Here is a 27974-nt window from a genome sequence, read left to right as displayed (position 1 = left end):
AAAAAGAAAAAGACATGACCGGATTTCTTTTTTGAAAAATAAATAAAAAAAAAAAAGGCCAAGAAAATGTTCTCACAGCACATGGTGGAACATTCCTCCATGTGTAGACTAATACAATAAATATTCATAGCAAACCTTTCATTCACAACGGTAATTTCAAACATATCCTTGTACACAGAGAGAGAAGACACTCAGAAACAGGAACAAATTTAGCAGACGGTTTATAGATGGAAATTCTACAGACACTCAAGGATGGAATGTTCCGAGAGTAAAAAAGAGAGAATGTGTTTAGAGATGTGGCACACCTCCCTCCTCAGAGTTTTGCCAGCAGACCATTCTGAGTAGACTTGGGTACCACGTTTTCTTTAATTTCGTTGTCTTTGGTATCCAATTCGCAGGCATTGGGCGGGACATCCACAGCAGGAGAGCAGTTAAAGAATCCATGCGGCTGCAATCACAAACAACGATCACCAATATATCAACATAATTTTATTAATAGACAGGGCTTAAGTTTTTGGTGGTGAAAGCGGAAATGGTTACCATTAGCATGAAACCAATGTGCTCCACTGGCATAACAGGCCAGTCTTCCAATCGAGGGACATGGGTAATTCCAAAAACATACCTGCAGTGAATGCATTTCTTTAATCATCAATCAAATAATAACATTCATATAAATCTAAACTCAGAATGGTCTGTCAAAGTAAAACAGATTAGCGAAAAATATATTTTGATTTGTTTGTTGGAAGATTTTGAAAACATTCAAAACCCCGAATTTTAAAGAAAAGTACAAACCATGTTCATCATCATTAACTCAACATGGATAATGCCTGAGATCGCGTCAATGGTTTATATGCAAGCAATTGTGTGGCATAAAGGGTGTAAAACTGATGCTTCTATAACAAAATAATAAATGGAAAAGAAAGAACAATTCAACCAACCAGAGAACTATATCAGTTTCCTCTAGAGGACGATCCTGCTTAACCCATGTAGCCAATCCTTCACCAGCACGAGGATTTTGATTTGGAAACTCTCCCCCAGGAAACATCTCATCAGGAGCATACCGTGTAACCCAAAGGTTATGCTTCAAGAAAGCAGCTCTTCTTAAAAACTTAGCCTCAGAGCCAGCTAGAGGTAGACAGTTCGAACCAGGTACAAGTTTGTAGCCAGTCAATTGACCAGTCCTGTTTACTGTTCTAGTATTCCTCACCTGGAGTATGTTACAGCAACATATGCATTCACAATTAAAATTGAGCACGTGAACATAAATTTCTTATTTATAACATAAAAGGGAAGGCATGAATGAGCTTGCGACATTACAATTTTAGATATAAAGGAGAACAAGTCACATACCAAACATCTTTAGCTTTCATCAGCATACTCAGACACACAACTCACAAATGATAAACAATTTAAAACATGCACTCTAAGACAGATCACTATTACTTTTATTTCTGGTAAAGGATAACCAGAGTCAAAACCCCCAATCTAAGCAGATCTCATTTGTATGTTGAAGCACACCCATAAAATACTTAGTCCAACAGTAAATATGTTCGTTCTTAGTGCAATCAACCACTAAAACAACATGCAGGATGCAGTAAGTATGAAGCTATAAGCAAATAGTGATACAAATAAAACCAAAATTTACACGTCAAAAAGACAATTCACAGCCATAAGCTAGAATGTTTTCCAGAAATACATGAGTTTTAAGGTGAGCTGAGGACTAAAAGAACTCACAATCAACAAGAAAATAAAAGCAACATTTTTTTCCAGAAAAGTAACAAGTTCATTGAATATTTTTAAGTTTGCAAATTAATGGATGAAAACTAAATCAAGAGTTTGAAAACCAGATGACAGAAGATATTTTCCACAATAACTGATGGAAACAGAAATACACACATGGAGGGAGAGAAGGAGAGAGTTCATTGTGATTACTAGAAAGCATGTGACAATAAGAATACTAGACTCACTTTGTGTGGAAGGAAAAACAAAAGTCACTCGCTACAAATATGTGGAGAACATAAAAGATAAGTATTTCTATGCATTACATGAAAGCAATTATATATAAAATCAGAGAGTCGAAATTCACCACTGATAATAAGGAACTCCCAAGGCATACTAGGAATAGAACAGTTAACCCAAACAAGCAACACATACAACCAATTCGACACCAAAGATAAGTAGTCCTTACAATCCAATGGCGAGCTGTGAAGGGGTTACAATCACGCATTGCTTGCAGTTCAGTTTTAAGCAGTGTCTCTTCCGCATAGAATGCGTTGTTGTGAACATTATTTTCCCCAGGCTCCTCGACTTTTGCATTAACCTCAACAACCTAGGAAATAGTAGAGATTATGTTATAGATTATAGTGAAGATTTTAGGAACTCAGCAAATACTAATCTGCAAAATTCAAGGCAACATACCTGATTGAAAGCTTCACCAGGTTTGCAATCAACAGCCATGTCCATACGAGCAACAAAGAAGTGTTGATGAACTGGTGCATACAAACCTGGGGCAATCATAGTACCATATTTTCGAAATTCTCCAGGCTGCAATGCTCCTAAGCTAAGAATTCCAGTAAGCTTAACTTCAGCTTCAATCTTTCCATCCTGTAGTGACCAATGACTAACAAGTCAAGCAAGACCTTCAAGGAGCATACAAAGTTCAACCAACATAAAAACTTCCCAAGAAGAATATTGATTGCAGTTTTACACTAGGGTTGAGAGAGGAAAAAGATGCAAACAACTTACTTAAATGAAACACAGCTAAGATTCATTAGTCAAATTCCCTAAATGCCCCTTAAGACTTCTATTAACTTTTCCAACAGAAAACCCTTTTCAGTTTTAAAATGATATAGTAGACATTCCATCTTCGCAAGAGCATTAAGCATACATGAAACTGCCACTAGACTTGCCTGATAAAAGTGCCAGTAAAATCCATACTCATAGTTAGCAACAGTGCATATGAAAGACACTGTTAGCCGCCTAGACCTTCGAACTTCTGCCAAACCTGTTCTCCAATCTTGATGCTTCCATAAAATCCCATGATCCTCTTCATGCAAACAGACACAATTTTCAATGGTTTCAACACCTCCAGTGAAATTTGTAAAGTGAGCGTCAAAGTATTTGATATAGCCCAAACAATCACATCCCTATAACAGCAAATTTTTTTGTACAAATTTAAACTTTATTAAAAAAAAGAACACTATATAAATTCCAAAATTTTGAAATATAAAGAGCACACAGAATAATTGTTAAACCTTCTTCAATGAATGTGCATTTTTTCCAAGGCCATCTTCCCCTGCATCAAAAGCATTTTTCCGGTAATGTGGATCATTTGGATCCCCATAAGGCACAACCATCTCCACGAAACTCAATCTATGAGCAACAGGCCTTCGTCCTCGACTACCATCAACATATGCAACAGAGTATATAACCAAACCCTCCTTTGGGGTGAAACCAATACGGAAATTCCACTGCCAACAACAGACAAATAAGGAGACCATTTAGATGAGTTTCTGAATTTAGCAAGAAATATAACTAATTGAACAAATCCACACCTACCTTCTGCCACTCTACAAAGCACCCATTAACTCGAAAGCTTGGACCTTCAGGCTGAACAATCTGTAAGGGTTTTACATCACTTCGATCGACACCACCTCTTGTTTCTCCAGGAGTATAATTCCTCAAAGGATCAGCCAGAGGTAAGGGAACAAACTTACAGTCTTCAAACTCAATCACCTTCATCTTTTGCATATCAACAAGTACATAGATTCCCTCAACAGGGCGGGCATAGCCATTTTCCATGGGACAGTCACTCTCTGTTCTACAGAATATAAGTGGTTTAGCAAGTCTTCTGCTAGGAGCATCAGCATCACTATGATAACCAACACACCTGTCGCAAATGGATGTAAACCCATAAGTATAAGTACAAGAGAACAAGACAAATAAAAGTTTGAGGCAATTATTTCATGTACAAATGAGATGCAGATTTAACCAACCAAGGATCAACCATCACAAGTTCCATGTCCTCAATACCCCTCTTCTTCATCGCCTCTCGGAATGGAGGAAAGTCTTTTACAACGGCTTCACATTCAGCATATTCCATAGCATCCTGGAAGGAGTTCAAAAATGAGAAGCAAATGTGAAATTGTAATGCCTTCACACAGTATAATTCTCTATAAAAGAAGTTTCACTAAACTGCAATAAGTCCAGAATTCTAAAATATAAAGCAAAAATGTCAATGGCAAGAAAAAGATGTACCATAGGAGGCTGAACATCTGGAACTACTTTTGATGATATTACTTTTCCCCTGTGATGTCCTCCTCGAGTTACTGCATGTACTTCTGATAACTCAACAATCCATACACTTGTCTCATTAGACTTTTTGTTATAGACAATCAGTCTAGCTCGCCTCGGAGGGAGCTTGGTAGGGATCACCGGACCACCTTTGGTCCTGGGAAGTAAAGAGGGTTGGAAAGGTGGGAAGAAATACGCATCTGCCAAAGCAACAACATGCTTGTCTGGCTCCAAAAGAACCACTTCAACAAAGCGCATGCCATCTCTTACCTGAAAGAAAAAAAGATGGAATATTACTTAGCTCAATATTTCAAACAATATACAAACATCAACAAATCCTAGAACCAATTATTTAAATTTGACATCATGGAGGACATAAAAGAGAGCCATTATAAAGAAATTAGCAACCTCGGGAGTGGCTCCAGCAGCCCTGACAGTAGCAACTGCAACAGAGATTTCAGCAGCAGATAACGGGTCCAAAGGATGGCTGGTTTGAGCCCTCGGCAATATTTGGATCCCTGCACAATCAAGGCCACAACTTTATTGAACCCAAAAAAATGAAAAAAGAGAAAAATCTATGTCCACATCGGCAATTGAAGACCTAAAGTGCCAAATATTCAAATACCAGCAATCCAGCATAACTCTCAAACACGTTGAATTAAACACAACCTTGTTCAGGTTATTCATTTTATTTTTTTTCTTTTCTTTCTTAAGAAAATACATAAGTTAAAAGAAATTAGTCAACAAGCAGCAGAGAAAGATATAAAATAAATAAAAATGAAAGGTCAAAGTGAAGCACGAAGTCATTAACTGATCGTCCTCTTTCCAAGAAGTCTTGCACTTCCAAATTCTTTCAGAATAACAATGAAAAAAAGAAATACACACGCATTTGACACAAATGAAAACCATATTTAAATTTTAAAAAATCACAGTCTAAGATCAATCTTTATCCAGACTCTAATTAATGATATCCGCGAATGATTAATCCACGGGGGCCGAGATCATGCAGTAAATCCAAAAAAAAATCTGAAAAATAAAATGAAATAATCGAAAGAGAAAATCATAACAGTAACATGTAAAAACCGACACGATCTAATATGAAGATCATCCGAAAGACTTAACACATTTCTTACAACCATATAGACGAGAGACAGAAAAAGAGAGAGTTGCCTTTGGTGGAAGGAGCGGCGGTGGAAGTATCAGGAAGAGAATCAACGGGGTGAATCAACGACGCCATGGCAGCTTTGGTGGCGCGTTGATCGTCGCGGCGATCCCTAGACGCGACGGTCCACTCCTGCACCACATTGGCAGCAGCGGCAGCGGCGGGCGCGGCGGAAACAGCAGAGTCGGCTGCGCAACACGAAGAAGGGGAGGAGGAGGAGGAGGGAGAGGAAGAGGCAGATGAAAAAAGCGTCGCCTTTTTCTTAGCTGAGGCCATTGTAAAGGGTTCGCAAGCTCGCCAAATCCACCGCAGTAAGTCTCAATACAATCTACTGACATACAGCAAATTTTTCGCTCTCCCTCTCTCTCTCTCTCTTTTCTCTCTCCGAAGTTCAAACAACCTTCAAGAATCTTCCGATATAACAAAAAACGATACAGGAATAACAAGCTTTTGATCGCAGATTCGTTACGAGCTGGTTTGAGCGGCAAATAAACTGTAATTATAAAGACAAAAAAACGCAAAAGAAATATTAGAGAGTGAAACAAAACAAAAGAGAAAGACACAGTGATGGGGGGAGACTGCAGAGAGCGAGAGAGAGAGAGATGGACAGAAAAGGGCAGCGAAGGGCTTTATGTATATATAGGAGAAAGTACGCGCAACCACGTGCATCGATCTCACTCCATCTATCTGTCCTTTTTGGCTTTTTAACCGTATATATCTTAATTTCATTTTAAAATTTTATAAATAAATTTTTATTTTGAGATAAATGATAATGTAAAAATATTATATATATAGACAAAGCATCAAATATAATTTAATTTTTAAAATCAAATTTTCTTTCAAAGGTAAAATTAAGAAAAAGAGAAAAAATTTAATTATTTTAATTTAAATCGATTAATACTCATCCCAATAACTCTTAAACAAGATGCTTACTAAAAAAGTAGATAATTCACACTAATTGATATAAAAATGCTCTTCGAACTTAAGTCTCGACACTTCGAGGTCACACCGATTATTTATGATACATCATTTTATAATTAAATGATAATATATAAATTTTATATATAAATAACGAGTTAAATATAAATTTTTAAAAAAATTGAATTTTTTTTGGCTGGATAAGGTTAAAATTAGGAGAGAGAAAGAGAAAAGGAAATGGGTGGATGGGGGGTCTACTTATTTTTTTTTATTGTTTGAGATTTGGGGGGCTTGTTATGAGGGGGACCCAAAAAAGGAGATAAGTGGGGGTGATACACTGATAGGACGATCTGCTTGTGTTAATGTACATTTTATATGGACCGGAAATATTTTCTGATATTAGCCTGATAAGGCCACACAACTTTTCCATATTTCTTTATAAGGACTTTTACTTTCTGTCATATTCAATTACGGCCCATCTTCTCCTTCTCTTTTGGTTTTTTCTTTTTTGGCTTGTAACTGATGATTGAGAATCGGGAATATTTGATTAATAATTTGCTGTCATTGTTTAGGATACCCTGAAACCGTCAGGTGATAAGATATTAAACAAAATTAATTAAGTACTTGTTTGTTTTGATTTTTTTTATTTATCTACCTCTTAAAAGTAAAAGTCAGATCAAACGTAAATTTTAAAAAATTCTTAAAAAAAATAACTTTTTTAAAGAATAAAATTAAAAAAAAAACTTTTGAAAAAGATCCTGTAAGGAGCTTTTTCTACTCTTTTTTTAAAAATGTAAAAAAAAAATATTTTTGTTTCAAAAATATTTTCATCTGTTAAATATAATTATAATATTACCCTCTCAAAAAAAATACCATTTACGATAATTTTAACTAAAATTATAATTTATAAAAAAAACTTATAAAAAAAAATTTATCGAATAATTTTAACTTAATTTTAAAAACTATTATTTTTTATAAAAATTTCATAATAACTTTTAAATTAAAAAAAAAAATCAAGTCAAACAGGCTCTAAGGTTGTATTTATTTTTTTTCCCTTTACCTTGTAAGCTGAATAAGAAATTTTATACCTCTTTACATTGGCCAAATATTAGGTAGGAGTCAATTAAGAATGACAACAATTAGTTACTCGATAGCTTTCAAGTATTTATATCCAAACTCTATTTTTAATAGATATATTCGAACTTTATAAATATTGAATTAATATTTAAGAAAAAGCTTCAAAGAAGAGCTTTCTCTTCTTTTTGATAATAATGTCCACATCTATTAAAAATAATCTCAATATTACTCTTTGTGATAATTTTAACTGAAATTAGAAACAACTTATTTACTAAAAAAAACTTATAAAAATAAATTTACCATACAGTTTTAGATTAATTTTAAAAATTATTATTTTTCATAATAACTTTTAAACTAAAAAAAATCAATCTAATAATATTGAAAAGTTATTACTTTAACCTTAATCGACTGAATTAGATAAGTCTACTCTTGAAATGAACTTATTAAATATTCAGTATTTTAGTTAATCAGATTAGATGAGTCCACTGTTAGATGGACTCATTAAATATTCGATTTTTTAGTTAATCAGATTAGATAAATCTACTCATTAAATGAACTTATCAAATATTCAGTTTTTTAGTTAAATTGGCAAAGTTATTAGTTTGTAAAGGTGAGTTGTTGATGTTTGATTATCCTTACAAACATTTATAAGGTATATACATCAATAGGTTTAGGGTACAAGTACTTGACATCATTCTGGAAAAAATAATTGACTTCGAATATTGATTATCCAATAAGTGATATTGTACCCTATCTGAACTTGAGATGAAAAACAAACATTCTAGTCAAACTCGTTTCAAATTTGAATATAAGATACCTTAACTCTATACAATCGAGCCGGATAACTCTTGACAATAGGAAATTAAATACCCACTATCATTTCTAGAAGCTACCATTTATCAATGAGATTGGCCTTTGATGTGGGAATTATTACAAGAGAATTTGATTGGCCACCAACTTTTTATAAGGGGGTCTTTTTCCATTAATATGTCTAGTCCTTTAATAAATAAAAAAAATACGTGTCTACTTTTCTATTTTTAAAAATAATTTATGATTTTTTTTAGCTTAGAACTTCTACAATAAAGTAATAATTTTTTCTTATTAACTTATAGTAATTCAAGATTTAATTTTTCTTATTTATAATTGTTTGGAGACGTGTTTATGAAGTCATTGCACGTTAATTGTGAGGTGGATTAAAATATAAATATTAAAAAAGTATGAATTGTTGTTTATTAACTAGAGAAAGACCAAGAATATTGTTTTAAAAAAATCAAGAAAAATATGTTTACCAATTCAATGTAGATCTACAATTTACAAAATATATAATTGTACTATAAACTTCGAGTAAAAGAAAAAGAAAAGAATTAAAATTTCAAAAACTGAATTAATGAAATCAATCAATAGAAATTGATTTTGGTTATTTTTTATTTTTATTATAATTTGATTATTTTTTAAAAGAGTTCAATTAATTTAATTTTTAAAATTAAATCAACCTAATTCACCCATTATCCTTTTTAAAAAATTAATTAATTTAATTTTTAAAAATTTTAAAACCAATCAACCGATTTAAATGCTCACCTTGGAGTGCTCAAAGAGATAAAATGTAAAAATCGAAAACCCAATGAATGAGACTTTGTTGAGTACTTGCCGTTATAACAATATAATCATTTCATCACGAGACCAAATTTTGCAGTCAAACTTCTTTTTATTTTTATTTTTTATTTTTTTAGGGGCAATGAAATATCAATTATCAAATAATTCAAAGTCCTTTTCCCCCTTTTTTTGTATTATTATTGACTTTTCGTAATTAAAAGACAAGCTCCCTCTTTTCCACGAGGGAGAAATTTGTGAGATTCAAATATCGTTTTCTTTTTCATCTTTGACTTTTTTTTTTTTAATTTTCTTTTGGGTAATTAATTAGTTGGGTACACTTTTCTTCTTTCTTTCTTCCTAAGCCTATTACATGTTCTTATCATTAATTAAAGCCAAATTAATAGGTTTACAATTATCTACCCTGCTTCTAGTGTGAGTTTTAGAGGTCGACTTATCAATACTTATTTAATGAAATTTTAAAGATTTATATTTTGATCTTCTCGTATGTGATGACGTTCACTAGAGTCATTCATGAACTTATCCACGACTTTTACACCTTAAATTTTAGGAATTCGAGAGAGTTCAAGAAAGAAAACTTTTACTAATGTAATCGGAATAAGTTATATTTCCACAATTATATGGATCTATTTTTATTCAACATAAAATGATTTTGTTTTGGAGAAGTATCTTGAATTATTCTCCATATGCTTTATATACTACTTATTTTGTTTTCTAAGACACCAAAAACTCTTAAAATTAATATTTATATTGTTTGTGTATTTTCAAAATCAAAGATTATGTTACATAATGAAAAGTTATTTTAGTTTAAAAGTTATGTCACATAAAGTAACATAGTGTGTCTATTGAATTATAGGCAAGTTTTCATGTGAATGATTATGTCTCTTGATAAATAACATCTAAAAGTTATGAGACAAATTGAAAATATAACATAGCTCAAAAGTTAAATATGAAAAGTTATTATTTCAAATTATAACTCAAAAATTATATTTTGTGGAATAAATAGTTGTCTTTTCATAAAATGATTATTGAAATAATACCTTTATCAAAAAATTGTGTCTGGCAAAATGTAAATATACTTTTTAAACAAAATAGTTACTTAATGAAAAGATTATGTCCTTGAAGAAGAGACACTTGCAAGTCTATATAAAGGGTTTGTTGCCAACCATTTTGAGACATCATATCAAAAACAAAACAAAAAAATCTAGAGCAAGGAAAGTATTGTGTTCTATCAACATAAACACTTAAATTCCCATCAATTACAAAAACGTCCAAATTCCTTATAATCTAGTTACTGCAGAAAGTAAGCTTTAAGGCCAAACAACTTTCTAAACCATCGGAGTGTATCTAGCGATCTACTCTCGTAAAGTGCAAGACGAAGTTAAACGTTCACTTCATTATATCTCTAAGGCTATTCGCATTATTTCCTTTTTATATACCGAGTGATGGGAACGAAATAAGTTTTAAAGATAATATCTACTGAAAGGCTCGTCTTAAAGTCAATTTTACCAGTTTCTTGAATTCCATCTAAATCCCATCTGCACCAACATATATTATAAATTATTTTCACAACATTTCAATTAAAAATCATCAAATATTATAAGATTTTAATTTTAACAAAAAAAAATCTTTAAATTGATTTGTGCATATATTTTTTCAAATATATTTGATTTTTATATTTTTTCCATATCATCATAATATATATTATATATATAAAGATGTAATGGGTAGATCATTTAGATATGATTCTATTTGTTCTTAAATTTAAAAAAAGGATTTGTTTTGGAGAAGGATCTTGCATTGTTCTTCATATGCTTCTATATATAAAAAAAAAACTATTCAATTAAAATTATAACCTACACTTTTTAGTGGACTCATCTTTATCTGTATGTAGAATCTAAAATTAATATTAAAATTTTACCAATGTTGGAATCGGCATCAACAGGTCAAAGTTCTTGTCAATGTGAAGAATCTTAAATTTTAAAAAAATAGTAATAATATTATAAACTCACTTATCAAAGTTGAAATGACAATATCAATGCATCCATATATACTATATAGATTATGAAAGTGATGCAGAATGTCTTAAACATGATTTTTAATTAATTAAATATATATAATTAATTTTTTTTTGGTTGTGGTGAAGGGCAATTGGGCATCTAGCCATCCACTTGATAATGATGTTTTATTATTGTTTTGCTTTAATCAGAGCTGAGTCACCTACCTCACCTACCTCCACAATGCTAATCTTTGAAAATTAGTCCAATAATTAAAGTTAATGTTTATATTTGATAAATTGTCGGTAAACAGATTCTACACACTCTCGATGAAGTAAATATTATCATCTCGTTAATAAATACATCCTTAAAATAATACTATATACTTACCCGTCCCTAATTTTTTGTAATATTAAGTGATTAATTATTCAAGTCTATCTGATGGCACTACGTGGTTAAATGGTAGTGTATATACTTCCTCCGTAAAAAAATCTTATATACTTCCTCCATCTGTAAAATTTTGTTTATATTTTTACTTTTACGGAGATTAAGGTAAAAGTTTCGATTTTAGTGTATGTATTTTGTATTATAATTTGAAAATCTTTTCATAATATAAATGTTGATTATCTTCTAATATGAAATGCGGTCGCCCATGTTTTACATGACACATGCATGTAAAAAAAAATAACATTAATTTAATAGTGTTTTTGGCATGTTACATCTTATTGTGACGTGTCAAAATTAAAATAATTTCTACAATTACAACCATAGTATTGTATTAAAATTCATAGGCTACAAGCCTACGACACACATGAAATAATTGAAAATAGATACTTCAATGAAAATAATTTTGAATGCCAATAAAGTAGGCAAATTATTTTAAAACTTGTTCTTTCTTTTTTCTTTTTTTTTTAAATAATTTTGAATTTATCCTTTATTTGTACCTATACAGGCCTTTAATGTTAACGGAAAATAAGACCTAATCTCAGTAACGGAAAATAAGACTTAATTTCAATTGACATTTTCTATTCATGTGATATATAATATGACTCGAGAAATAAAATCTAATCTCAATAATGGAAAATAAGACCTGATCTCAACTAGTATTTTCTATCTATATGAGATGTGATATGACTCGAAACATAAAACCTAATCTCAGTAATGGAAAATAAAGATCTAATTTCAACTAGTATTTTCTATCCACGTTACATATAATATGACTCGAAAAATAAGACTTAATCTTAATTGACATTTTCTATCCACGATACATTCGATATGACTTAATAACGTGACATTGTGATAGTTGATGTGATCACATAATCATGTCCATTGTCATATATCAATTATTATGAAAGCATGTCACCTGCAATGTGACTACATCACATGTCACGTAGAGAAAAAAATATCAATTGACATTGAATTTAATGACAATTAATTTTTCGTTAAAGTTAATACAAATTAATTTTTTTTTACAAATTATAAAAAAATAAAAACTCTCTCACATAATTAAATATAATAAACCATTTTTTTTTATAAATGTTTTGAATTACATAATGAAAAATAATCTTTTACGTATTATCTCATAAATCTCATTTACTGCTTTATAATATAAGGTAATTATTGTGAAATGATTGTCGAAAATATAATTGTCGAGAATATAATATCGAAATCTACGGATTGAAGTTTTGGGTTGGTATGCAATTCTTATAGTGGATGTGACAACTAGATTTGTTATTTGCTATGTCTTATAAAAAAAAAAATTCCAAATATACTTTCCATTTTCCAATTAAAAATAGAATAATAATAATAAAAGAAAATGCAAAGTAAAGGAATGGATTTATTAAGAGGAGGGTGACCTTTCCATTATTATTTGAATGTGCACGCTGTCCACAGAGTGATAACCACTATGAAATATATATATATATCTGAAAACATCAAAATCCCATTATCCTCAATGGACCCTACTACACCACCATTGCGAGTATTAGCACCCCAACAAGAACAGTCAATTCCAATCTATTCCCCTATAAGAAATTTATTAATACTTTACTAGTATTAATACCACCATTACTCTTGTTTTTCTTTATGGATTGACAACAAGTAAAATATCCGTTAATTTTGAGTTAATTAAATTTAAACTTTATTAAAACTTAATTATTCATATTTTACTTGAATTCGATTAAAAATAAATACTTAATACCTGAACTCAAATTATTTATATTTGAAAAAAAATCAAAACTCGAATCCACACTTGAAATAAAAAATAATTTGAAAATCGATTTTTATGTATATTATTAATGTATAATTAAATTTAAAAAATAAAATTAATTCTTATAAAAAATAAATTTTAGTAAGTATCATATTAATTATAAGAAATTTACAAATAAGAAGATATATATAAAAAAAACTAAAATTTAAATTAAAAAAATACTATTTATAGTTGAATCCGAGTATTAAGTATCCTAAAATCACTACCCGGTTCTGTGAGGGGTAATAATTTTATTATCTAAACCTTATTTGAATCTGATTATAAGATACTTTAATTCTATTGAACTAAATCGAATAATGTAAGATCTCTGATTATAAGATATTTATTGTCACGATACATATAAATATCCTTTTATTTGAGTAGAAAAAAAAGAAGGAATACTTATCAGAAATGGATTTGAAGCCACTAGGAAAGAAGTGACAAAAAAGATTAACAAAACTGACTAAAAAGCAGACAGCAGCCCCAACCCACAAGGATACGAAATGTACTAAAGAACAAAAAAAAGGGTTCCTGAGGGAAAGGAAAGGGAAATCCAGCTGCAACCAAGGGCTGAGAATAATTATGTTATTAATATAAAAATAAGAAAAGGGGCAATATACTTTACAGTTCAGCAGCATTGTTTTCATCTGAATAATTAAAGCATTTGTGTTTTGTTTTTTTGTATACTTTTGAAGTGAGTCCCTTTTTTGCACTTGGAAAATCTATGTGTCCAAAGCCATATTTGGATCAATGAATTCATCTCCACCAAACGCTTGGGTATGTTCCATGCTTGTTGCCAGCATCATGTATCATTCTACCCTGTCATTTGCTGGCATTCTAAGCCCAATAAAGAATTGTATATAATGCCATACTCCATCTATATATATATATAGATTATTAATTTATTAGATAAAATTAATAGTTTAATCTTTTAAAAATAAAAAATATTTGTAGGATGACATGGTGCTAATTAGACAAAAAGAAACTATAAGATATAATGTGGAAAAAATCGAAATTATAAAAGACGTACGTGAAGTTTATCTTTTTCTTTTATTGGGGTAAGAGAATTGAAAAATAATTAATTACTTTATTCTTCACCGCGTTATTGATGATATTATTTTTGAAAGAAATAACACATGGAATAAACGTGAGATGAAATTTCATAGATTGTATAACATGCCCAAGTTCATAGCTTACATAATGAGGAATATTTGAAGTGTACATGTCACATTATTTTAAAAAATTGACTTAATGAGATATGAAACATCCACGTTTATATGTTTTTTTAAAATTTTCCTATTTTTGTCCAATTTGACATTAATTATTTTTTTCGAGACGTCGGACGGACGTGACATGCGCATATACATATTTTCTTTGATGAAAATTGTAAGTAAAGACTAATGTGCTTACAAAAGAGTACAATTGGCTCAAGTTAATTAAGTTGGACATGACAGAACAAACATTCATTAGTGACTTTGTTGATCACTTTGACCACTTAAGGCTCTATTTGTCATAATTTTGTCACTTGCCTTTAGCATGTACTTTTTAATTTTAATTTTTTTTGTAGTTAAAATATCAAATAAGCCCTTCAAATTTTTTCACTTTGCTTAATTGAGCCCCTAAACTTTACTTATGATTAAATTAGAGTCCAATGGTTTTATTTCTTAAGAAATTTGCTATGGTACAAGGCCATATATACTTACAAGAAAGTAGGGTCTGAGTAACATTAGAAAAGCATCTGAAGAGAGGGCAAAGGCAACAGGCTTCCAGCAAAGTAGATAAGAAGAGATGATTCCCCAAAGTGGGCTGGCAAGTGACAACAAAATTGCTAACACTGTGAATCCAAAAAACAACATGAAGTGGTGTTCTTGTTCCTTGTTCTGTTCCTCCTTCCTGACAAAACCTTTTCTGGTTCAAAGAACTGTTGTAGTTGACTCATAACCATTCCTAAAACCATGATTTGAGTGGTTTTGTCAAATCCCTCTGTGCCATCCCATTTCTATCTTCCCTATTCTGGCCAAGAAAATTACAACCCATGTCTCAACTTATTTCCTTCTTCCCCTCAAACTTTTTTTTTTTTGGTTTTAGATTTTATTTGAGTACTTGTTAATTTTTTATGAAATACAAAATCGATCATGTCACTATAATCTAGGTACCAAATACGTAATTAATCCAAATCTTGTACATGAAATGTAGCTTGCAATACTCTCCTCTACTAGAAAACAAAAGGAATTACAGCAGAAAAAAGAGAAAAAAAAGGTTGAAAAGGAGACTGAACTTAGGGTCCTACCAGAGGATTTGGGGGAAAGAAAATTTGTTCATCTCATCATTTGTTTGGTAATGGAAGTCAATTATTTGACTAGGTTACAAATTGTTTAGGTTATGGACAAAGACAGGGATTGAAAAGCATTATTAGTCATGAAATTCCTATGATTAATCTCATGAAAAATTTTCTTTTTCCAATAATGATTAATAATGATGGTCTACTTAGAAATCCATTATGATACATGCTTTTCAAACACTCTGTAAATTTTTAGCTTAGTCATTGGCTCATTTCCTAGTGATAATTTAAGAAGCAAGAAGAAGAAAGAAGAAGGAGAAGAAGAAGGAAAAGACTTGGGCTCCTCCAATTTGCGATACACACCCAACTTTGCTCAAACAGGCAAAGGAAAGCTCACCCATCTACCCATTCTTGAAGGTGGATTCCACCAGGGTCCCAAGGCACTTAGCTGGAACTTCTCTTCGTGTACGTAATAACGACTGTTTCTGAAAAAGAGTGACCAAATCAATTGGTATTTCATGGTTGTAACTGGGAAGAGATAAGGGTTTGCTTTTCGGCTTTCCATATTACGTGCTCATTGGTTTTGGGTCAAGGGTGCCCAAATCGAACGAAAGATTCAGCTTGCTGTCCATGGGCCAGGGCCTTGCTCATGCTTTAGCCTACTCTTGTTCAAAAAGTGATACCCTAATGCTATCCATGGACACTAGCAGTAGAACAGAATGGGCACTTTCTAGGCTCGAGTAGTGTTAAAATATATTCATCCGGGGTCTTTCATTCTGGGAATTTTTTGCCTATTACATGATCTTTTGTCATGGCATTCTCATGGTAAAACATATACACTGAGAGAAGGGGAATGCTATTGAAATTTGTAGGTATTAACTCATTGGTTATAAGAGCTGCCCTGACCAGTGAGTCAGTGACCCCCATCAACCCTCCCAATATCTACATGACTAGTTTTGTTGTGCCTAAAAATACATGCCAACAACATTTTCACCCTCTCTTCCCTCATCATGTAGTGTGTTCTTCCATAAATATGGCACAAATAAAATATAGCATCATCCATTAATCATTACTGAGCCATTGGAGAAGGGGCATTTACACAAAGCCATGCTTTCTCAATAACAGAAATGAACTTAGAAGTATTTTTGTCTCAGAATGGTTAAGGGACATCAAACTCAACTGAAACTACAAATCTCATTTATTCATCTAAAGATTATCAAGGTCTAATTAGCTTTAAAAGTAAAAGACTTTTCTAAAGGCCCAAGGAAAAGCAAAAGCGCAAAACAGCCATGAGAAGCAATTCTAGACTACTAAAACCAAATCTTAACAAAATTATCAAACTGGTTCCAACATAATTAGCCGTGATCGTTGTCATTGAAATTTCATTCATGTTTTCTATCATTCTATTAAAGAAATAGCTCTGCACTTGATACCAAACAAATGTTTTCTAAGTTCTAATGGTATCAATATTGCATACAATTCCATATCTCCCATAACAAGCAATGTTGCAGAGAAAATAAGCTAATGCCCTTAAACAAAAGAACCATAACTATTCCCAAAATATTGCTACAGCTTCCAAAGCACAAGATTTCAGACATCCAAATCAACAAAAACCATAAACACCTGTAATACTACTAGAACAATTCCACATAATTCTCCATCAAGACACGGAAATAAATAACTAAACAGATGGTGTCAGCATTTCAACTAAAATCACAATTACCCACACAGCGTCATACAAGTAAAAATAATTCTATCAGCCAACCAAATAAAGTACTAATAATAACTAAATGAAAATGCATCATGATGCTGAATAACAAAAAAGGAAATGGATCCATATATCAGTAAACAAGTTCATTGCAAATCAAAACTCAAAACGAAATGACACTTAAGTACTAATAATAACATTAAGAGTGAAAAAAATAACTACGAGTCCACCCTAAAACATCTTCAAAAATTATTCAAAAAGCCTAAGCAGTAAGCACAACAGCCCCACCAGCCTCCTTAATCTTCTTCTCAGCAGTCTTAGAAACAAGCTTGGCTTTGACAACAATAGGCTGATTCTCAGGCAAAACACCCTTACCCAAAACCTTAAAGTAACCGAACTGGGTAACATCGATCAAAGGGGCAGAGTCCTTGGAACACTTGGCCTTGTCTTTAACATCTTGAGGGACCATAGACCAAAGCTTGTCGATGTTGACGATGGGGCAGTAGAACTTGTTGCGAAGCTTGTGGAAGTAACGCATACCGACCTTACCAAAGTAACCCGGATGGTACTTGTCGAAGAGGATCCGATGGTGATGCATGCCTCCGGCGTTACCGCGACCTCCGGGATGCTTCCTGTGCTTGCCGATACGACCATGGCCCGCGCTCACGTGGCCTCTCTTCTTCCGGTGCTTCTTGAAACGGGTCGTCATTTCCTGGTTCTGGGTATGTCTCGCTTTGAGGCAGCTGCTTCAGAAAGAAAGGAGGAGTGGCGCAAGGGATTGGAATTAGGGTTTTTGTGGAATATATAGAGGAGTCTGGCAGTGTGAATTTACCTATTTGTCCTTACAAATCAATATTCCCAGTTTTCCTGCTCAGAACAGTGTGTTTCTGGGCTGGGCCTGGTCTTCATCTTCTCTAGTTCTACCGCTCCTTCGGCCTTTGGTAAATTCATTTTCCATCTGAAAAAATTATTATATTTATGCCTCATTATATTTATCTTTCATTAATTTTTTAATTAAAGTAAAATTTAATTTTGATTATTAAAAATTTAAATAAATTATAAAATTTTTGAAGATAAAACTTGTAAATTATGATTTCAAACCATATTTATTAAAACTTTAATTTTATTTTAAAAAAATGATCAAAACTGAATTCGTGTGACGTACAACGAAATGGAAAGAGTAATATTTATTTATTCTTAGATTAACTTGTGATAAGTCTGATAAGAGGAAGCTTAATTCTTTACTCTTCCAACTCCGAAAATATAAAGAATCTTTGCTCTGATTGCTTGTGCTGTCTGTAGAATGGTTGGGGATGGAGACCTTAGGCTGCAATGGCCAGATTTTAAACTTTAAAAAAAGAATAAATTTGCAGTTTTTCTCTTATTAATCATCTTGGTATATGGACAAAATAAGTAAGACAGGCACAACTGATATGCCAAACTAACATTTCCATTCACTTTCATATGAATCTGTAAAACATTATCCTACACAGAACACTGTAAAACAATCTCCTGGATATCAGGGCTCATAGCAGCAGCAACACTATGCAAACCTATGGTACTTGGATTTGGGGATGAGTGTCAGATTCGGATATGTGTCCGAGACAGGTACGCTCAAGTTTTAAGTTTTTCCGTATATTTGGAGGGTTGTACCTCCGTATCCATGTCTGTCGGATATATGTTGGACATAGACACAGGTACTTGCAAGAAACACATAGATGCAATCTACCAAGGCCTCCTTGCACCAAGAGGTATTGTATTTGATCCTGATATCGAAGAACGATTACCGTAACCTCCACGTCCTCTGGAGCGGAAGTTTCCCCTGGAACCTAAAAACGAAAGGAAAAGTGTTGATTATCCAAGGTTAAATCCAGAAAGTCTTATTCAGTCATTCATTTACTTTTGCCAACAGTTTCCTAAACAAAGTATTACCTCCAAAACTTGAAGCAGCAGAGCGGGCCAATGTAGATAATGCAGGAGAGACAACCTGCCCTGCATCTTGCAGGAGCTTGATAAGGTCCCTAGCATACTTTGCATTTGCCTGCGTGAAGAAGGTAAAAGCAGTTCCCTTAGCCCCTGCTCGACCAGTTCGACCAATCCTATGTACATAATCCTCCAGGCTGGAAGGAAAATCATAGTTGATCACACACTTTATGTCCTTTACATCTACAGCAAACAAAGGAAAATCAGAACAAAAGATCTACAGGGTCAAGACAAAGATAAAGCTGGGAGAAATTTAAGGCTCCAAGAAAAACTAAGTAACTCAAGCACAGCTCTCTGGCTGGCCATGTAAGAGATCTGCTTGAAATCAATTACAACAGCCAGCTTCTCAGGTTGACATTGTTTCTAACGCTAGATCAAATGATCAGTGAAGATCACTTAAACTTTAAATTACATGCAATATTCTTTCACTAAGCAGGTTCAATACATTAAGAACCCTAGAAAGTTTCAAAACCTCCCTTATCCCTGCACCCTAAGATCCAAATGATCAATATTAAGATAACACATTCATTAGATAAATGTGCCCACCTTAACCTTGCAGGGATAAGGAGCAGCTTCACCACCACCATTTTCGTATCCAATCAGGGAATATAAGCAAATGTGAGTCAACCAGGCTGCCACAACAAACCAGCTCCATAACCGTGGGTGGGTGACACTAACTTCAGCTTCAGCTATGTTACTTAGACACTTGATTATAGGAGCCATGCCAATTCAGACAATTTAAGCAAATACATAACCTCACATAAGAGAGCTTTCTAATTTTCTTTTCCCCAAACTTAAAATCAGGAAATACAAATTTTCTGAACAAAGGAACAGATCAGCCTGTGTTTTCACAGTACACCACCCAAATTATAGATTACTGGCTCAGCTAGATAGGCAAACTGTGCTCCCTGTGTCCATGTAACATGAGCTATAAGCATAAGGTAGTAGCCAATTATATTAGGGTACATCTAATGAATATGAGAAACCACTATGTTCCTCAATCCAACTCATAATTCCCTTTAAGTGGAGGATCATGCTTATGAGTTAAAAGATATATATGTTCACAGATTCTTTATGCACATCATGGCACCTCCTTTGCACCTAAGCCACAAATTATTTTCTCAGGAAACTGGAGAGCAGCTGGCAGACTCGCTTATCTTCACCATTTCAAGACCTACATGAATATACTAAGACTCCGAACACACAGTGATCCTACCAAGACCCCGTGCAGCCACATCAGTAGCAGTCATTATGGGACTTCTGCCACTCTTAAATTCAGCCAGGACCCAATCTCTTTCAGACTGGTTTTTATCACCATGGATGGATAGAGCAGGCCATCCATCCATTCTCAGCTGCCTAGTAACTTGGTCGCATCCCTTCTTTGTCTCCATGAATATGAGTATTCGATTCCCATCCATCACTTCCTTGAGCAATTTGATTAGCCTGCACAGAGAGAGATCAACCATTAATATCACAATACAAAATAAAACTTTCCCTAAAACAAGTTGCAGAGACAAACCTGTTGTACTTTTCCAGCTCTGTTACGACTTCAACAACTTGGTTTATAGATTGGTTTGCTTTAAGATCAGGTGATCCAATTATAACCTAAACATCAACAATTTTGGAACTGAATAAGCATGAGCACCTCAAAAAATATATCAACGTATCCAAACATAGATGCCTTAACAACTTCATCTCAAAACCTTATATGGATTGCGTAAAAACTGCCTTGCTAGAGACTCAACCTCCCTTGGCCATGTTGCACTCCAGTACAATGTTTGCCTGTCAGGCCGAATCTGATTATGGATAAAACCAAAATGGTCACATAAAGATCCAAAGCATTTTCTTTTGACAGGATTGTGATGCAGAAATATTACTCAAAAAGACTAGCAGTCTAAACAACACAAGATAACTGGATGAAATTAACTAAAATGCAACAGCCTTGGCACAAAAGATGCCACTTTGGTCTAAAGCAGACATCAAGAATCACAATTAATTTAAAACATACACCTTTGTTCTAAATTGAATAATGGAAACATTAGCACATCTGAATGTGGCTAAAAGCATTGCCATCATTCAGTGTAAACGAGCAATTACTCTGCTTCACCAGTTTAAACTACTTTTTGACAACTATATCATTGACTTATGCATTTTCTAACATATTTTCAGAATTCAATGCCAATAAGTATGCCTTCTGCAATATGCAAGTACCATGTATGCAATAAATAACATTTTGCTACTACATTGCTTAATATAGAATAAAGTTATACCAAGCTTACAGAACTGATGTACAAATGTACAACGGACAATAATCTAAAAGAAGACAACTTGACAACAAATAGAGCTACCTGAGCAACAATTTTTCTTATTTGAGGCTCAAACCCCATATCCAACATTCGATCAGCCTCATCCAGAACAAGGTAAGTCACTCTTTGCAAGTTTGTGTGTTGAGCTTCTAGCATGTCTATCAGTCGACCAGGTGTAGCAATTACAATCTCAACACCTAGCATAGGAAAACCTTAAATTGAATACTGGAGTAACCTCAATGCCATAAAGGTGAATACATTTCACAGAGAGAATTAGAAATACCTCTTTTAAGATCCCGAATTTGTGGTCCTTTAGGAGCACCACCATAGATGCAAGTACTTCTGATATTAGCATGAGTCGCAAACTTGGCAGCTTCTTCTTGAATCTGAACAGCCAACTCTCTCGTAGGTGCTAATATTAATACAATAGGACCCTCACCATGCGCTACACAGTTATAGAAACAAAAAAAACGAGCAATTGCATTCAAATGAACACCACAACAACCTAAAAAAACACATGAACTGATGATGAGTACTAACCCAATCGTGGCTGCGCATTAACATGCACCAATGCCGGCAGCAAATATGCCAGCGTTTTACCAGAACCAGTCTCAGCAATGCCAATTAAATCCCTACCCTTCAAAGCCATAGGCCACCCTTGAGCCTGAATTGGCGTTGGTTCAACAAAACCCAATCTAGCAATAACCTCAAGGCAATAATCTAACACATAAAAATTACATAAAATAAGATAAAATCAAATTTAGATCAAAAAAATTGGAAACAATCCAATGTAGATGTACCAGGAAAATTGGCTTCATGGAACATCCTTGTTGGCTTTGGAACATCATGTCCTTGAACTGTAATGTCCCGTGTTTTACGATAAACCATAGCTTCTTGCTCTGTCATTCCTCTAACTGCAGGACTCTCAACATAAAAGTTTTTCTCAAAAGGAACCAAATTTCCAAAATTTTGCCTTGGAAGCGAAACATTGTCTAAATCCCCTCTAGACGACCCTCCGTGCCTTCCCCCATAACCCCTCCCACCACCACCACGGCCATCACGACCACCTCCACCACCTCTGAAGCCGCCACCACGACCTCTCGCCCCGTCGCTTCTCCTGTCTCCAACATGACCATTACCCATGCCCCCACCGCGGCCCATCTCTAATCTTCCCGCGACTGGTTGGAAGCTCGGGTACGTATCGAAATTTCCTGTACCTGGGACGGCTCCGGATACTCTTCCCTGAAAAGTCGGCGGCTGCGCAGTCGGTGGGCCTCCGTAAGGAACGTTTCCACCCCGGGGATAAGAGGTAGCACCAGCTGGCGGAACCATTTCCGGGCCCATAGCTGGTAGACCTACCGGAGGCGGTTGGCCCATGAAATCACTGCAAAAAAAAAAGAAAAAAAACTCAGCAAATCATAGGAACAAATAAATAATTTATCAATCTTGCCGGGTGGGGCAGGTATAGATCTGGGGAACAGCCGGAAGTACCTCCTTCGCTGACGGTAAGATTCGGGGTCGCCGTATCTACGGTCGTAAGGATTCATCGAAGCGGTAACAAAGCTTTACGAAAAAAGAGATTTTTTTTTTAAAAACCAATTAAATAAGAGAAAAAAACTTTTTTTCTGAATCTGTTAATATCAATACTTGGTTTCGCTGGTTTGGAGAGATGGGTATGAAAGAAAATCTTCGACAAAGCAAAACTAATTACCCAAATTATCCATGTAGGGACCTTGGGAGGGAAAAATGTCAGAATTTATACATTGAGTTTGGAATTAGGAGGGATAGTCCAAATTCCCAAGCACAATGTCTCCTCTGGGTCTCGGACTCTGGGTTTGGTCACATCCTTTTCCTTCATGGGCTCTGGACAGAAATGCCTAGAACTGATTAATACTTGCAAATAGCAACTTCCAACTCTTCCAGGCAAAGCCCATAATTTCTTTTTCTTCTTTTCTGTACCACAAGAAAAGAAAGACAAGGCCTAGATACAGATTTGGTTAAGATTAGAAAAACCTTATTAGGAGATAAATTTGTATTTTATTATCCAAAGAAACAGGGAAAGATCAAATAAATCCCACGTATAGCCCATACAGAGGTCTAGGGGTTAATTCCCATGCATCATGGCAGGACAGGTATCAGACAATGACCTCTGAAGGTCTCTTACCTTGTGACAGTGCGGCCCTTTGCATGGTTTTCGAATTGTTTTAATCAAGCAAAACCAAATGGACATATCTTGGCTAGCAACAAAAAGGTGAAAGGGAACAAAGCGTAGTGGTTGCTTAGAGAGTGACATTGGGAATTGAAGGATTCTTCTCTCAATTATTGCTGGTGGAGGAATCATAGTAAAGTTAGATGTTTGCGTTCTTTCTTTCTTCTCTCAAAGAATGGATGAACAACTACTTTTTACATTAATTTAATTATTTGCTTATGCACAAAATTTTAGCTTATCTTCCACTTAAGAATGAGAATTGAATCTGTTTTAAGTTATTGCCAAATTGCTTAAACATGGCTTGAAAAATGAAATGTAATTTGTTAATCACGTCAAACGATTCAAAACATCGAACAGCTAAAAAATCTTGAAAGGTTTATAAACGTAAATATTGATAATAGAGCGTTGTTTTGCCCACAGGTTACATCCCTTTCATATACATCATTGGGGGAATTGGTGAACCTCTCATTGCCAGTTGGGATTCAACATTCACATGGAAGCTGTGACATGCTGCAATCTTAAGAATCCCCGACTCTAGTACTCAGTTCTTCACACTGGATTTGGGAGACGAGAGAAACGTTTAGGAAAATTATACTCTATATTTATTCATTTAAAAAAAATATATATATATATATATATTCATAAATTTTTGTATAGAATTATGTTTGTTTATGAATTCTTTTTATGAGAAGATTTTTCTTTTTCAAACTCTGATGTGTTAACAAATATATATGATACAATAAGGCATTTTTAGATCCGTGCAACTTAATATTAAGTGCATGTTTGACTTAATTTATTTTTAATTTATCTATCTCTTAAAAGTAAAAATCAGGTTAAACATGATTTTTTAAAAAACTCTTAAAAAATAGTTTTTTTTTTAAGAACAAAATTTTAAAAAAAATTTCTTCTCTTCTTTTAAAAATATAAGAGAAATTTTATTTTTGTTCCAAAAATATCCTCATTTGTCAAAAATAATTACAATATTACTTTCTAAAAAAATTACTTTTTATGATAGTTTTAACAAAAATTATAACTTATAAAAAGAATTTTATCAAACAACTTTAACTTAATTTTAAAAGTTATTATTTTTCATAAGAGTTTCATAATAACTTTTAAGTTAGAAAAAAGTCAAACCAAACGAGCTCTATATTCAATTTGAGTTGAGTTGAATTAGGCTGATCTTTTTTTCTTTTTACGGGATTCATGTGTAGAAAGTTTCAAATTTAGGATATTCAACGAAGTCATAGGCATGTAGGTTCAAAGCCAGATTGACTACTCAAAGAGCATGGATGGCTGAGAACCTAAACAGAACTAGATAGGCTGTCAACAGAAGGAACTTACCCTAACGCTCCAAATGGTCAAGCCCCAAGGATGGCCGAAACCATAATTTTTTGGCTTGTATCCATATCCTCCAACCAAGCATAGCAATTATATCAAATGATCAATCAAATTTTTATTTAACTTTATAGAATTTAGAACTGTTCATTTTTTGTATATGGCACAATATCATGCAGCTGGAGAAAAAAGAAATAATTTTCTTTGTACTTTTTTAGAGTTTATGGTTCATTATAAACTTCCATGTCTGCTTCAATACAGGAACAAAAGAAAAAGCTGAAGGCAGGGACCTCTAATTATGGTACGAGAATAGGGCCGACCACTAAAAGGCTAAATTTTATCTAAACTTAATGGTTCTTAAATGCCAATGGAAAAATATGATTCAAACTGCTTGCTTGTCATGAATCCTGAAGCCCTGTAGGTTTTTTTTTTTTTTTTACTATGGCCCAGGGGGATGATGGACATCTTGATCATGTTGAAACTATTGCTATTATTTGATGCTAACATCTCCAAGTGAAGCACTTTCACAGTATTGCAATGACTTTCACTAAATCTCTTTATCATTATCAGTGTTCCAATTTACATTCAGCATCAAGAGTAGATCAATCAGGCAGTAATGGTATCTTTCGAGTTTATAGAAAATGGAGGAATAAAATGCGAAACTATGATTTTTCCTTGTAGATCATCCCATTGATGCGCAGGGGAACCCAGCACAGGCTCAATTGAACTTGCCTGTAAAGCATACACACTGGAAGAAATTCCTTTCGGGGATGAGCCCTGGTCTTTGGGGACTGGATTCTTGGGATGAATGGACCTGCTCTGGTTCCTGTTGACAATCTTGAACCTTCTTGCCATCATGGACAACGGTAACCTCACAATAGTCCGGAGCATTCTTCTTGATCAATTCTCCTATCCTCTGTTTTCTCCTCCTCTGCCTGAAGAACATCATGAAAAGTTAGTGATCGATTGGTTTAGCAGTTAGGCTTCTTGGTGAAACATTCGATGATACCTTGAGCTAGGTGGATGTTTGGATCCGATGACAAGGCAGGTGATGTTGAGAACAGGAATGAGCTCAAGGATTGCTTTGGACAAGGAATTGCTCTCAATCAGCATCGTATCCACTGTCACCTGCAGCAGGGAAGTAGAAATGATCAGTTCTCACTGTTAAAAAGTCTTTTGGGGCAAGTTTAATGCATGGTCGAATGCTCCAACCTTGGAGTCAATGCACAAGCGAATGTATTTTGCCAAGAGGTTCTTTCTCCTGTTATTCTCTTCATTAACATAAACTCTCAGCTGTTCTTCGTTCAACTGGTTCTTTGATAACTTCCCAACTATCAACAAACATTTCCAACATGCAGATAAAACACTTAAAAAGAATCTTACCAGGGCAGATGGTTGCAGAGAAATAGTAGCAAGAACATGAAGAAGCTCATCAGGAAATCAAGAACTAAAAAGAAAAGAAAGAAAGGAACTTTGGGTTTAATACCTGGCGTACGTACGAAAGTTATGGGAGCAAAAACATGAACAAGAAAAACCCGAGCTCCAGGAGAAACAGCATGGTCAAGTGCCCATTTCAACACATCTAAGTCATCTCTGCCAACAGCTACATAAACATCGCTGCCACTTCCGTCTTTGCTTCCTGCAAAGCTCTTACTCTCTTCTCCGATCTCTACGATTTCCGGAGACATCATCCGAGCTGTGTAATACTGCATGGAGTCTACCGGCACATAGTTTTCTTCTTCCATCTCTCTCTCTCTCTCTCTCTAGTTTTTTACAAACAAAGACATAAAGAACAAAAAGGCACAGAAGAGTGAAAGAGGGAGAGAGAGACAGATAGGGAAACCAAACGAGATTTTGGTGTTAGTGGGTTGGAGGTTTTATGAGATGAACTTGTCGTTGCTCTCAATGCCACAAAAGAAAGAGGGGAAAAAAAAGAGGGATTCTCTTCCGTCAAGGTTTGCAGGCGAATTGGTTTTATGATATGTCACAACTCACAACAAAAAATGACCCGTCTCCTTTTATTTTTTTCTTCTTCTACTCTACAAGGCCTTTCTACCTTTTCTTCTCCTCCATCTGTCTAGTTTTAAGGTCTTAATTTGACCTTGTATTTGGGGAGGTAGCATCTTGCCTATTATCCTCATATTTGAAGCCTGGGTCTTAATTATATGTCCTTGTTGCACATGTTAAATCAACTGTTGCAACAAAACAAAGTGTGGCCTTAGAATTTTCAGTCACAGAAAAAAGGGGGATGATCAAAGATGATTGCATTGCTGTTATGCTTTCCAAGCTGAGTGGTCCAAGTCCTGGTTGCATTTGCATGCATTGCCATGTTGGGTCTTTGCCGTGTATTAATCAATTTTTGTTGGGTAAACTTAGATGGAATGAAGCTGCAGTAAAAGGAGAAGGTAATGATGCAATGTGTCCTGTTGGATATTGGAATTTTTTGGGGAAAAGATGTGTTGTCTGTTTCCTTTGGGATCTCTTTTACAGATACATCTGGGGTCGGACGAGTGCAACACATCTCTTCCATCTAGAATAATGCGTCATGTTCTGCCAGTAAGTTTTAGAAAACAACTGGCCCTGGGGCAGGCTCTTTCTGGGTTTCCTGGTAGACTTTTCTCTGTTTTGTCCTTTTTCTAAGTTATATATGATGGGGCAATGGGCCAGGAATCTGCCTTAAATCACCCAACCTTGAGCCGCTTTGCAGGGTCTCCAACTCTTCAACAAAGACGAAGTGAATCGGCCCTTCACCTCGGCGTTGCAACTACAATCAAAGAAATGGGCTTCGGATTTGGGCTGCCAGCTCTCACCATGTTATCCTGTCATCTTTAGGTTAGGTTAGGTAA

General features: G+C 34.1%; 4 protein-coding genes across 4 annotated transcripts; all 4 read right to left on the bottom strand.

Annotated features, from left to right (window-relative positions):
• Nucleotides 47-6031, bottom strand: LOC18603984 (copper methylamine oxidase). The gene is made up of 12 exons (XM_007036267.2): nucleotides 5464-6031; nucleotides 4702-4811; nucleotides 4258-4563; nucleotides 3996-4108; nucleotides 3559-3889; nucleotides 3255-3470; nucleotides 2910-3146; nucleotides 2419-2604; nucleotides 2189-2329; nucleotides 939-1207; nucleotides 541-622; nucleotides 47-448 (listed from the first exon to the last, which is right to left on the bottom strand). The coding sequence occupies exons 1-12, from the start codon at nucleotides 5729-5731 to the stop codon at nucleotides 314-316; spliced, it is 2394 nt and encodes a 797-aa protein (XP_007036329.2). The 5' UTR covers nucleotides 5732-6031; the 3' UTR covers nucleotides 47-313.
• LOC18603983 (60S ribosomal protein L27a-3) lies at nucleotides 17375-18085 on the bottom strand. The gene has a single exon (XM_007036266.2). The coding sequence runs from the start codon at nucleotides 18002-18004 to the stop codon at nucleotides 17558-17560; it is 447 nt and encodes a 148-aa protein (XP_007036328.1). The 5' UTR covers nucleotides 18005-18085; the 3' UTR covers nucleotides 17375-17557.
• Nucleotides 18652-23523, bottom strand: LOC18603982 (DEAD-box ATP-dependent RNA helicase 20). Its single transcript, XM_007036264.2, has 10 exons — nucleotides 23076-23523; nucleotides 22385-22968; nucleotides 22125-22304; nucleotides 21868-22029; nucleotides 21627-21781; nucleotides 20982-21074; nucleotides 20798-20883; nucleotides 20495-20721; nucleotides 19228-19461; nucleotides 18652-19124 (listed from the first exon to the last, which is right to left on the bottom strand). Exons 1-10 carry the CDS (start codon nucleotides 23129-23131, stop codon nucleotides 19021-19023), a joined length of 1881 nt encoding a protein of 626 aa, XP_007036326.2. The 5' UTR covers nucleotides 23132-23523; the 3' UTR covers nucleotides 18652-19020.
• LOC18603980 (U-box domain-containing protein 33) lies at nucleotides 25643-27231 on the bottom strand. The gene is made up of 4 exons (XM_018116893.1): nucleotides 26615-27231; nucleotides 26341-26459; nucleotides 26138-26256; nucleotides 25643-26063 (listed from the first exon to the last, which is right to left on the bottom strand). Exons 1-4 carry the CDS (start codon nucleotides 26871-26873, stop codon nucleotides 25847-25849), a joined length of 714 nt encoding a protein of 237 aa, XP_017972382.1. The 5' UTR covers nucleotides 26874-27231; the 3' UTR covers nucleotides 25643-25846.

The sequence above is a fragment of the Theobroma cacao genome, chromosome 3, assembly GCF_000208745.1.
Source record: "Theobroma cacao cultivar B97-61/B2 chromosome 3, Criollo_cocoa_genome_V2, whole genome shotgun sequence".
Classification (NCBI taxonomy): domain Eukaryota; kingdom Viridiplantae; phylum Streptophyta; class Magnoliopsida; order Malvales; family Malvaceae; genus Theobroma; species Theobroma cacao.
This window is presented reverse-complemented; position numbering and strand designations above follow the sequence as displayed.

Bases quoted from the DNA above. Each gene is read 5' to 3' on its own strand.
- LOC18603980 (XM_018116893.1), bottom strand. From the start codon at position 26,873: ATGGAAGAAGAAAACTATGTGCCGGTAGACTCCATGCAGTATTACACA. The intron at 26,460-26,614 runs GTATTAAACCCA...GTTTGTTGATAG, and splicing joins AACTTTCGTACGTACGCCAG to TTGGGAAGTTATCAAAGAAC. The intron at 26,257-26,340 runs GTTGGAGCATTC...TCCCTGCTGCAG, and splicing joins GCTTGTGCATTGACTCCAAG to GTGACAGTGGATACGATGCT.
- LOC18603984 (XM_007036267.2), bottom strand. From the start codon at position 5,731: ATGGCCTCAGCTAAGAAAAAGGCGACGCTTTTTTCATCTGCCTCTTCC. The intron at 4,812-5,463 runs GCAACTCTCTCT...TTGATTGTGCAG, and splicing joins CGCCGCTCCTTCCACCAAAG to GGATCCAAATATTGCCGAGG. The intron at 4,109-4,257 runs GTACATCTTTTT...AACTCCTTCCAG, and splicing joins CAGATGTTCAGCCTCCTATG to GATGCTATGGAATATGCTGA.
- LOC18603983 (XM_007036266.2), bottom strand. From the start codon at position 18,004: ATGACGACCCGTTTCAAGAAGCACCGGAAGAAGAGAGGCCACGTGAGC.
- LOC18603982 (XM_007036264.2), bottom strand. From the start codon at position 23,131: ATGAATCCTTACGACCGTAGATACGGCGACCCCGAATCTTACCGTCAG. The intron at 22,030-22,124 runs GTTAGTACTCAT...ATAACTGTGTAG, and splicing joins TAATGCGCAGCCACGATTGG to CGCATGGTGAGGGTCCTATT. The intron at 21,782-21,867 runs GTATTTCTAATT...TTCCTATGCTAG, and splicing joins AATTCGGGATCTTAAAAGAG to GTGTTGAGATTGTAATTGCT.